The 12,563-nt window shown below is 33.8% G+C and overlaps 2 protein-coding genes across 2 annotated transcripts; one reads left to right on the top strand and one right to left on the bottom strand.

The window, feature by feature from the left end:
* Positions 1-492: 492 nt before the first annotated feature.
* On the top strand, positions 493-2,941 carry LOC109797288 (wall-associated receptor kinase-like 20). The gene has a single exon (XM_020357272.3). The coding sequence runs from the start codon at positions 750-752 to the stop codon at positions 2,643-2,645; it is 1,896 nt and encodes a 631-aa protein (XP_020212861.1). The 5' UTR covers positions 493-749; the 3' UTR covers positions 2,646-2,941.
* On the bottom strand, positions 2,797-5,990 carry LOC145958764 (uncharacterized). Its single transcript, XM_083076300.1, has 3 exons — positions 5,568-5,990; positions 3,530-4,934; positions 2,797-2,900 (listed from the first exon to the last, which is right to left on the bottom strand). Exons 1-3 carry the CDS (start codon positions 5,988-5,990, stop codon positions 2,797-2,799), a joined length of 1,932 nt encoding a protein of 643 aa, XP_082932426.1.
* Between the last annotated feature and the right edge of the window lie 6,573 nt (positions 5,991-12,563).

The following is a 12,563-nucleotide window of genomic DNA, read 5'->3' as shown; positions in this document are numbered from 1 at the left end:
CTACTAAGGTTGATGTTGTATATGATTCTTGTTGCTAGGTCATCTTTAAGGGAAACTATCCCTAAACCTGAAGATAAGGAGATTAGAGAGCTGCCCTAATAGGTTGAAGTTATTAATTATATAACTCAAAGATTATTATAATCTCAATTAATCTTCGTGACACATAATTAAATATTATTAATTCTGTTTTAAAATTTAAAATGTCTACTAGATACTCCAAGGAGCTATTTCTCTTAGTATGTGTTTGGTTCGATTAACATAATTTTTCACGTCAAAACCAAAGCTACTAATCGTAGCTTTTGCGTCAGTATGTGAATTCATATATTAGTCGATCGTATTTTCAAACACACTAATTAATTAATTAGTTTACTAATTCATGATTTCATGTATATTTACAGTTGATAACAACTAAGTTCTTTAAGTAAGCTAATAGTAATTTCGTGATAATGCGTATATAATGAGTATATAATGAAGATTTTGTTAAAAAAGATAAAATACATTCCAGTAACCTCTGCACATGAGAGTAATTTAAAAAGAAAAATTATCTTGGACATACTTTGGCGAGCTGTATCTAGGCTAGCCCGGGTCCAGAATAGTATTCCACAGGGTAGATTCTTTCAGCCACTTTAACTTGCAGTATTTCCCCCACTTTATTCCATAACAGTAGCAAGGTGTAGCCTTTATATTTATTGCTCCGCGTATATCTATCAGTTCTTAAAATTTTTCTTCCCCTAATTGTCCATGCAAAAATGATTGCTGAATCAAACATGAGACTCACCTTCTATTTTTGCCATGCTTTTCTTCTTTCCCTTCTCCTTGCCCACTACACTTCTTCACAGAAAACTTGTCCAAACTGTGGCTCTATGCAACTTCCATATCCTTTGAGCACACATCCAAGTTGCGGTGATCCCTACTACAAGCTTCGTTGTGATCCCCACTCTCAAAGGCTTTTCTTTGACACCCTCAATGAAAGCTCCTATCTCATACTCAGAATCATGCCTTCACTCCAACGCATGGTGCTACAACCTTCACCTTGGTTACCAGGTTCGTGTGTTACACAAGACATGCCAAGAAGCAATGGTATATGGCTAAACCAATCACTTCCTTTCAACATAACTTCATCAAACACGGTTTTTCTCTTTAACTGTTCCCCTCGCCTCTTGGTTTCTCCTCTTAACTGTTCTTCTTCTAGTATTTGCCATCGTTACTTGGAGAGTTCAGGCCATGTTGACACAAAAAAATCACTTGAGTGTGCAAGTGGTCTTCACCCTTGTTGCACCTTTCTAGCTGGTGGAATACCTTCAGCTTACAGGATCAGGCTTCATGATTCTGGTTGCAAAGCATTCAGAAGCATCCTTCATTTGAACCAAGACAAGCCTCCTAATCAGTGGGAAGAAGGCCTTGAAATTCAATGGGATCCTCCACCGGAACCAGTTTGTGAGACACAAAGGGATTGCTCTGAAGACTCCAAGTGTTCCCCTTCTGGTAGAAATGGCATATTTCGATGTCTTTGTAATGGGGGACACAGATGGAACCCTTTTATGGCAACCTGTGTGAGGTATGAGAGAAAATCCAAATGGGAAACCAGCTTGGTGGTCTCAATAGGGGTTGTTGTTACTTTTTTCTCTCTTGCTGTGGTTCTCACCATCATCACAAAGTCTTGCAAAATCACTACCTATAGAGAGAATCAGGCCAAGGAAAGGGAAAATGGGCTGAAATCAAGCGCTGGTGAGAAGCCTTGTAGGATGTTTCAACTCAAAGAGGTGAAGAAAGCAACAAATGGTTTTTCCCAGGAGAGGTTCTTAGGGAGTGGTGGATTTGGTGAAGTTTACAAAGGTGAGTTACAAGATGGAACTTTTGTGGCTGTGAAGAGGGCTAGAGTGGGAAGTCTGAAAAGCACTCAACAAGTGCTTAATGAAGTTGCAATACTCTCTCAAGTCAATCACAAGAACCTAGTCAGGCTCTTGGGGTGCTGTGTGGAATCTGAGCTTCCACTGATGATCTATGAGTATATCTCAAATGGGACCCTCTATGACCATCTTCATGGAAGGTATTGTTCCAACTTTCTAGATTGGAAAACAAGGCTCAAGGTTGCTTTTCAAACTGCAGAAGCATTGGCTTACTTGCATTCTGCTGCACACACTCCAATCTACCACAGAGATGTTAAGTCAACAAACATACTATTGGATGATGAATTCAATGCCAAGGTCTCAGATTTTGGACTCTCAAGATTGGCTACGCCGGGACTAAGCCATGTGTCAACATGTGCTCAGGGAACTTTGGGGTACTTGGATCCTGAGTACTACCGCAACTATCAGTTAACAGATAAAAGTGATGTTTATAGTTATGGGGTTGTGTTGCTAGAGCTTTTGACATCACAGAAAGCGATAGACTTCAATCGTGATCAAGATGATGTCAACCTAGCAATTCATGTGAATCAACATGCCAGCAATGGTACAATCATGGAAGTGATGGATCAAAGGCTTCTTTCCGAGGAGCCCTTGGGGGATAAATTGTTCACAAGCATAAAACTCTTCTTGGAGCTTGCACTTGAATGTCTAAGGGAGAAGAAAGGTGAAAGGCCTAATATGAGGGATATTTCTCAACGCCTGCAATGCATAATTAGGATTGAAGAACAAGAGTAAAGTAGTACACATGAGATGGGGTTTGTATTTGAATTTAAATTAACTGTGTAATAGTTAGCCTAAGCCTATAGCTAGTGTTTAATTATTAATGGTGAAAAACTTGAAATCTGTATAACTACGTAGTGGCAACGAGGACTTTGATAGATAGTGATTAGTCCACTGAGAATGGAGGAAAAGTGATTCCAAAACTGGATTTTATTGGGTTGGCGAGAACTGGGTTGGAATCAGATGCTCTCATTCTGTGGAAAGTATGAACTGTTCAAAAGTATATGCAGTGTTGTTAGAATCTTTGAGAATGGTTTTCTTTCTCGTCTAAAGTAATTTTCCTTTTGCAACTTAGGAAAGCATTTTCAATAATTAGATGTTGAAATGGAAATTCGATTTGGTTATACTAAGAAAGCATCATTAAAAATTTAAAAGGTCATTATTCGTCTAATTCACAAAGGATTATATGTAGAAAAAATAAGAGAGACGAGGTAATACTAATGTTGTGGGTGAACGTAGCAACTCACTGTATTTTTTATTGAATAAGAGATGACCTTTAAATAGTCATTTTACAACGTACTGAACTAACAAGAAGATAATAAAATATCTTATCAAATCAAAACTTATCAAGAAACTATCTTATCTAATCTGAAACAAAATAACTCAAAAGATAAATCAAATAATTCCAGATAACTTAAATCGGATATCTCGGAATCTCTAGAAATTTAAGATTTTCCAACAAAACTCCCCCATAATCTTAAATTTTTTTTTTTTTTTATTTCGATGCCTCTTCCACCAGAGCGCGATACTCCTCCGCGTACCATGGCCCCGCGAGCCATGCGACGTCCAGCACCCCCGGCGTCGCGGTGGCCGATGCCTCTTTTGGGACACAAAAATACCTGTTGTTCTTTGGTCCACCTCTAAATCCAGAAAATACTTCATGATGCCCAAATCGGTCGTCTCAAACTCCCTCTTCATCACTTCTTTAAACTCCTCAACTAGCTCAGCTTTGCTTCTTTCGTGATTGATTGGATTCTTGGCTAGCTCGATTGCCGACCTGTTGTCTACTCGGATCAACACTTTCTCAGCTTTCATAATTTCCAGTTTGCTTAGCAAGTTTCTAAGCCAAACTGCATGTTGGACACTCCAAGATGCTGCTAAGGACAGTAATAATCGAATCGTTTCCATCCTTGTCACGGGTGCAAAGACTTCATCATAATCAATACCTTTCTGTTGTTTATAACCCCTCGCCACAAGACGAGCTTTGTAGCGCTCCACTTCGCCATTTGCATTTGTCTTCCTTTTGTATACCCACTTCAAACCAATTGGCCGAGCTCCTGTGGGTAAATCTATCAACTTCCACGTCTCACTCTTCTCAATTGATCTGATCTCCTCATCCATTGCTTTCTTCCATCTCTCATCAAGTACCGCCTCTTCAAACTTTATATCTTCTGTTCCTGTCAATAGACATACTACATGTAACTCGTCAGTGGAGTTGTAGATGTCTTGCAAGCTCCGAGTTCTAAGCTGCTCAGGTTCATCATCTTCCTCGGAATGCTCATTGGTCCTATCCGAGCTTCTTCCTATCATCTCCGAGCTCTTCCTTTTAGAGTTCGAACTCCCCGAAGTCTTTTCAGAGTTTCTCCGCTCACTTTCCTTGTCTACCTGGACATCTCGACTTACCAGAATTTTGCCTGTAACAGGGTTGTACAGTTTGCAGGCCAAGCCTCCAACGTTTAAATGCCCAAAACGAAAATGCCACATCATGGCTTCATCCTTCACATCTAGCTTTAAGCACTTATTTTGAATGATGTTCAGCTCCAGTTTATACATCCGATTCTTTTTCATCTCTACTCGGGCTATTAAACGATCATGTTTGTCCTTCAAATAAAGCACTCGATCCTTCATCAGAACTGAGTTGCCTTTCTCCATCATCTGCCCCATGCTTAAGATGTTGCTCTTAAGTTCGGGAACGTAGCAGACATTTCTTATTTCTCCAACTCGTCCATCCTTCTGCATAAACTTGATGGTTCCATGCCCTTTTACCGCAACCTTGGAATCATCTCCAAATGACACGAATCCAGCCTTCACCTTGATGAGTTCGTTGAAGAAACTCTCTTCTCCACACATATGATTGCTCGCTCCAGTGTCCAAATACCAGATCGAGTTGTTTAAGCAACTCGAATCAAGCTCGGCTTCTGACTTCTCATCTGAGCTTGGAAGCTCAACTACTGATCTCTCCACGCAACTCAAGTTTAGCTCATCCTCGGAGGCACAACTCGGACGTAGCTTGGTCTCCGAGCTCTGCGTCATCATCAAAATTCCTGCTTCCTCGTCCTCTTCTTCTGTGAGAAGATTCTTCTCTTTCTCTTCACTTCGGCTTTTAGCTCGGCAATACTTTGCTATGTGACCGTATTTGCCACAGTTGTAGCAATTTGCCGATCTGCATTCTTTTGCGTAGTGGCCGAGTTTGCCACACTTATAACATTCCACCTCGGACCTCGGCTGACTTCCTTGGCTATGATCACCTCGTCCTTGTCCACCTCCATGATCACCTCGTCCTCTACCTCATCCTTGATCACCTCCATGATCACCTCGTCCTTTGCCTCGTCCTCCATGATCACCTCGTCCTTTGCCTCGTCCTCCATGATCACCTCGTCCTTTGCCTCCTAATGTTCGGCCCTAGGTGTTCCGAGTTTCATTCAAATTAAGTTGCGCCTGTAATGCTTGATCAAGTGTATTCTTCATCTTCCTCCTCCTTTGTTCGTGGGCTTCGAGTGACCCAGCGAGCTCTTCCACTGAGAGGACTGACAAGTCCTTTGACTCCTCAATTACGCATGCGATACTCTCGAAATCATCTGTTAATGATCTCAAGATTTTCTCCACAATTCTACTTGCTGGCATTGACTCCCCATTCCTTCCGAGTTGGTTAGCCACCTTCTCCACCCGAGTTATGTACTCGGATACTTGTTCCTTATCCTCCATCTTCAAACACTCAAACTCTCCTCGGAGAGTTTGAAGTCGGATCTGTCTGACACGGTGATTACCTCTGTGCGCAACCTCCAAGATCTTCCATGCTTCCTTTGAAGATGCAGCGTTTGCAATCTTCTCGAAGCCTGACTCATCCACGGCATTGTATAAAAAATACAAAGCCGATTTGTCCTTCACTCGTGTCTTTTCCAATGTGGCAATCTGAGCCACATATTGGTCTTCGTCCTCCTCGGGTTCTCGGTACCCCTTCTCTACTATGTCCCGTAGACTTTGGGAACTCAATAGGGTCTTCATCTGTAAACACCAATTATCATAATTGGTTTTCTTTGACAGTTGTGGTACGGTCATTCCATTCACAATCTTTGTCATTACTCTCTCTTTCTTCTTTCTTCCTCCTTCACAGGCGCACACTGTTTTCCTCTCACACTCGGCACTCAGAGCATAAAGCTCTGATACCAATTTGTAGAAAAAATAAGAGAGACGAGGTAATACTAATGTTGTGGGTGAACGTAGCAACTCACTGTATTTTTTATTGAATAAGAGATGACCTTTAAATAGCCATTTTACAACGTACTGAACTAACAAGAAGATAATAAAATATCTTATCAAATCAAAACTTATCAAGAAACTATCTTATCTAATCTGAAACAAAATAACTCAAAAGATAAATCAAATAATTCCAGATAACTTAAATCGGATATCTCGGATATCTCGGATATCTCGGATATCTCGGATATCTCGGAATCTCTAGAAATTTAAGATTTTCCAACATTATATGCGATCTTTACCTAATATAGCGCCTCGGGTTGATAATCATCCCCACTAATTATATCCCCATTTGTATAGAAACATTATTTGTATATACTTTCAAAGCAATAAAAATGAACACACTAGCTACTTGCTAAGTACTTTTATTTTTAATAAATTAACTTGCTAATCAAAGACAAACCATTTATGCGAAAATGATTGGATTCAAAATGAAAACTTTTGGCAGCTAAAATCAAAAGAGTTGATAAATTTAAAATTTAACTTGTTACAATATTGTTAGCCACACACATTATATTTACTTTACATTAAAGATAGAAATTTTCCGTCCAATGAAATAACACATCATAGAAATAAATACTTTCTTTTATATATATAGGGAGCATATCAAGTGAGAAGGAATTTATTATGAGAGATGAGAAGGTTAAAATATAACCCTTAGATTAATTTCCTCTCACTTGATTAAACCCCAAATTTTCTCTCACTTGATTAATCTAAGGGATATTTTAACCCTCTCATCTCTCATAATAAATTCTTTCTCACTTGATATGCTCTATATATATATATATATATATATAAAAGATGGATCTGTTTACTATAAAAATAAGTCTATCTAAATTTATTATGTTCAATAATTCATATTCTACATTAAATTTAAATGATCCAACTGTTGAATTTAAAATTTTTAATGTGTAAATCAAGTTTACAAATTTTTAAAAAATTGAAAATTATTTGATACTTCTTTTCATTAATTCAAATCAATGTATAAAATATTTTTATGATTATCCATCAATTTGAATTAATGAAACAAAATATCAAATAATTTTCAAATTTTTTAAAAATTTACAGATTTGATCTATACATTAAGAACTTTAAATTCAACAGTTTAATCGTTGAGATTTGATGTAGAGCATAAGTTATTGAAAGAAATAACTCTTATAATAAACAGATCCCTCCTTATATATATATATATATATATATATATATATATATATATATATATATATATATATATATTCCCAATATGTATGTCTTAACAAATTAGTAATTACTTGAGGATAATTTATAAGAATAAATTATACATATGAAAAAAATGTAAAGATTTTATACAATCATCTAATTATACATTATAATGTATGCATAATAAGTTTATTAATTTTTATAATAATTATTTTTTTATCAATAGGAATTATAATAATTACAACAAAATTTAAATTTAAAATTTTGTATATATTACTTCAAACTCTCATCACTAGATCATTCATAGTGATTTATAATAATTATTTTACAAGTCATATCAATGACAATTTTTAATTGATTGATTGTAAGGATGTTAGGATTGACCTAACATGCTTTTAACATGCTTAAAAATTGAGTTAAGTTGGACATGTTTTTTCATTAGATTCAAAACCTCAACCCAACCTATGGTGGATTGAGAGATTGAGTTGAGTTAACTCACTAACTCATTAAAAAAATTATAAACCATATATTTTAATTTTATTTTCCTAAATTTCTTCAAATTGTATGGTCAAATATAATTAAAAGGAGAAAAAATAAATGATTCAAATTTTCAATGAAACATGTGCTTAATAAGTTAATCAACAATATTAGAATAAGTTCACTATACAACCATAAATGAGATTGCTAATAACAATGAAATAAAACATAATACTATCACAAGTAAGTCTTGATAAACAAAAACTAAAATAAAGCTTTACAATTTAATGTCAATGAGTAAAAATTAAGAAAAAAAATGGGTTAAATTGTTGAGAAATCAATCCAAAATTTTCAATTAGTCATGCATGTTTGTGAAATGTTGAGAGGTGGACTCCAAGAGGCATGATTATTGGAGAACTAGTCCATTATCATAATGACATGTAAGTTAAGAGTTAAGGACATTTATGAATGTAGCCTTGAACTTCAATACCATAAAAAAAGAGATTTTGTATGTAGTTATCATCAAATTTATCCAAAAAAACACTCGTTGTAATATGGAGTTTCTCAAATTTGTCCCAAAAACTTATAATGAGGTGATTTCTCAAGTTTGGCCAAAAAAACTTGTAATATATATTATTTGAGAAAATGAATATTTATTTAAATATTTTCATGGACATAAATAAAAAGTGTCAAATTATGTTAACTTCATGTCTTTTCTATTTATATTTGGATGTCAATATCATTTGATTTTTTGTGAAGGGATTTTAATTTCCCCAACATTACCCAATAAATTAATCCACCTACCCAATTCATCATTTAATTTTTCAAGTTAGTTGGTTGTACAAATTAAAAAGTTAAAAAATACAACTCAACTCAATCTATTTAGGTAAATTATACTTGTCAACTCATTGAATTTAACTTATTTTGACACCTAAATTTGACATTAATAAAAAATAATAATGTTATACATTAATTATCATCATAATTTATGTTGCTAAAATAGTATTTGTTAATTTGATAATTATATTAAGTTCACATTTTAATAGAGTAAAATATATTACTCGTATGTGATGTGTGGTATGCCTATCTCTGGCCACTTCACTCAAATATATATTTTAGGTTAAAATATAATTTGTCCATCATTTTTATTTTTAAGTTTCAATCTAATTTGTAAGTTTAAAAATTTTCATTTTATTTCTTTAAATTAAGTATCTTTATTAGACAAATTGGTCCTTCTATCAAATTTTTACACTAACGATGTTAATTCTAATCAATGTAACATTCTCACAGTTTGTCAAGGGTCGCTAAATTAATCAAATTAATATGATAAATTGACAGAAAGATTAACTTAATTTAATTAAAAGAAATATTTTAATTAAGGGATCTAAAATAAATTTTTTTTAACATTAAGAATCAAATTGAAACTAAAAATAAAAAACGAGTGACCAAAATTCTATTTTAGTTGTTATTTTATTTAATTTTAAAAAATGATGATGAGTATACATATACTCAAAACCAAAAAATTAATAATACATGCATGTAACATAATTTATATAATGAAAAGAAGAAAATAACGTGATAAAAGTAAATACATCTAAAACATAGTATTATATATATTATTGTACGTGCGTCATTATTCTTTAAAATATACTGCATACCGTAGGACATATATATGGCAAGCATATTCCTTAGAAGAAAAAAAATCTTAAACGTATGGTTCAGTGGTAGGAGTTGATCCACGCTTAAGCAAGGTCAAGAGTTTGAATCCTGCCTTGTGTATGCAGCCACGTTAAATCTTGAGACCAGCTATCTCATCCTTTGAGGTGTCTCTAATGTAACAAGAAAATTAGTCACTACTATTGGCAGTGAATACTTTAGGGACGAAAAAAAAAATATTCCTTAGAAAAAGAGTTGTTTGCACATGATCACATGACGGCATAAACTTGACAAGCCACTTATACAACTACAAGGGACGTACTCTAGTTGGTGGGGGGAAAAATAGAGGACATGACTTTAAAGTGGGATAAGTCAAAAGCAATCTCATTATCCCTATAATGCTTTTGCATAATTCTCTCAAATGCATCCTCACAATGGGCAAGTAATTATGGCATCACCAAAAACTTAGTCTTGTTTATGGCAAAATGCACTAAATTCGCAGCAGCCATGTAATTATGCAAATTCCACATTCTAGGTCCACGCTATTCTTCTATCTACAAACAAACAGGGATAAGCCTCGCATTTTTCATGTCTTCAATTTTGGTTCCCCTTTGACTGTCTCATCTCGCACTAGAGAAATCTATTGGTGCTCAATAACTACATTCGAAAAACCTTTTTATCAAGAGAAGAAAGAAAAAAGAAAAAGAAAAAAAAAAGTTTCTGCGATACTTAATCTTTTAATTAAGAGGGCCCTAAATGCCACTAACTTTAACCCAAATCATTTGAATGCTTTGCTAAGTTTCTAAAGTTGAAAAGAAAACGAAAATTGTAGGTTAATTATTACTTAAGCATGACAATAAACTGATGTCTAGCTAGTATAAATAGAAAGATATATGAGCAGACAAATTAAACAAGCATGCATGCATTTAGTTTGCGCATGAAAAAATATTGTCCTTTTTTTTTTTTTGACTGAGGAAACATCTTGTTCTATTAACACTTTGATAATAATATCTTCCATTTCTGTCTTGGTACATCTAATGATTAGACAATTTTTTTTTTTCGGTACGTAATGATTAACACGATTTATGTATATACTTTGTCTACCCAAAATTTAATCTCATCTGAACACTTAGGCTATATGTTCAAATATTAAAATAGATGGAATGAAAATAAAAACGAAACTTGTATATAAAAAAAGAAAGAAAAAAGAAAGAAAGAGGAAGCTGAAGCAGCATTTTATTATTTAGATATTTAATGATAAAACTAAAGAAAGTTCATTTGCGGGGTTGGGGGGAGCAAATGAAATGATGAGGAAATTTGTAAATAGTTGTTTTCTTTTATTTTATACTCCCAAATTGGAAAGGGCAAAACGAAAAACATAATAATATGCATAAAGTTTACCTTATTTTAAACAATCTAAATAATGAGTTTCAATGACATTTTATTTCAATTTTTATTAATTTAAACATAATTAAGGTTATGTTTATATATTTAATGGTGAATGGAATGAATTTTTATTCTAACAATATGAATGATAAAATTAATGAATAATAAGTTATTTCTGTCCATACTATCAAAGTAGAGTGTTGTAAAACTATTAGTACCAAATTCAATTCTGACGTATCAAAACAAAGTTCATTTAATTTTCAGTTATCCTAAACATGAGTTATATTAAAGTGGGAAGATAAATTTATTTTTCCCTCGTTCTTGATCCTTTACTTGTGTATAAAAGTAGGCATCATTATGCTCATTTTTCTTTTAATTTGTAGAAAATAAGCATCAACTTCAAAAAAAAAGTTTTAAATTTACGTCAAACGAAAATGTATTTAGATTACATGTTAAATTCACAAAAGTATTTTATATTAAAAAGTATAAAAAAAAAAAATTAACATGAGCCGTTAAAGCAAAATTTAAAAAATATGCTTAACAATTTAATATAAAAAAAATAATTAAAGACAGTTAACAAAATGTTGCCTTTTAGGACAATCCTTTACAAAACACTAAAAATTATAGAGCAATGATACATGGACATTGCTTAATTACTTTCCATTACGGCACAACATCTCTATTTATTTGTCTCTTCCTATTACATTATATATTATCTATCTTAAATACACGTATGTTTTTTTTTTCTCTCTTTTTCTAACTGCCTGTCAAATAAGTTGAAAGTGTCTACCAATTATTTTTGAAAATTATAATGATTTATACTGGCAAGGGAAATGAAATACTACTTAATTCCACGAACCGAACAGTTGGATGAGAACTCAATTGTAATACAATCTAAGAAGTATATGGATTAGGAGATGGTGTTGGTAAATTCCTCTTTTTCCATGTTTAGCTTTGTGACTTTCATGATTCGTAAGGCCATTCCTTCTTCTGCCTTTCATTTTGATTCCTTATACTTTAAGTTGTGGTCTATGATTATTCAACTACTTGAATGTTACCATTCTTCTACACGAATGCTAGATAACATATCTTTTGTTTCAGTTTCTTGATATTGACAACAAAAGCATCTTTTGAGACAGACTAACAAAGTTATAGAAAAGAATCATGTGTTTATTCTATTGATGAATAGGTAATTATACATAAGTATATGACAGTTACAAATCTTAAATTTCAGGCTAAATTATCTCCCTCATATCCTTGATATGATTTGACATTATTCTGCAATAAAGGAGAATTAAAACGGACAAAATGTATGCCAAATTAATTATTCCAATTGATGAAATAATCCCAAGAATTGTGCATGAGAGCATAACCCGTATAACATATCACATATTATCATATTACCCCCCTCAAGGTGGAGCATGAGGATTACGAATGCCCAGCTTGTTAAGTAGAGTCTGAAATTGATGTCGTCCCAAGGCTTTTGTAAGGATGTCGGCAAGTTGCTCTTGTGTTGGAACATATGATGGTTGAATGGTGCCTTGGAGTATCTCATTACGAATGAAATGACAATCCACTTCAATATGTTTTGTCCGTTCATGAAAAACTGGATTTTTCACTATATGTAAAGCAGCCTGACTATCACAGTGGAGGTGCATAGGTCCTTTATGAGAAATGCCTAAATCAGCCAGTAAGCTT

Source organism: Cajanus cajan, chromosome 6 (genome assembly GCF_000230855.2).
Source record: "Cajanus cajan strain Asha chromosome 6, NIPB_CcT2T_4, whole genome shotgun sequence".
Classification (NCBI taxonomy): domain Eukaryota; kingdom Viridiplantae; phylum Streptophyta; class Magnoliopsida; order Fabales; family Fabaceae; genus Cajanus; species Cajanus cajan.
The sequence above is the reverse complement of the archived record's forward strand: the minus strand, read 5'-3'. Positions and strand labels throughout refer to the sequence as shown.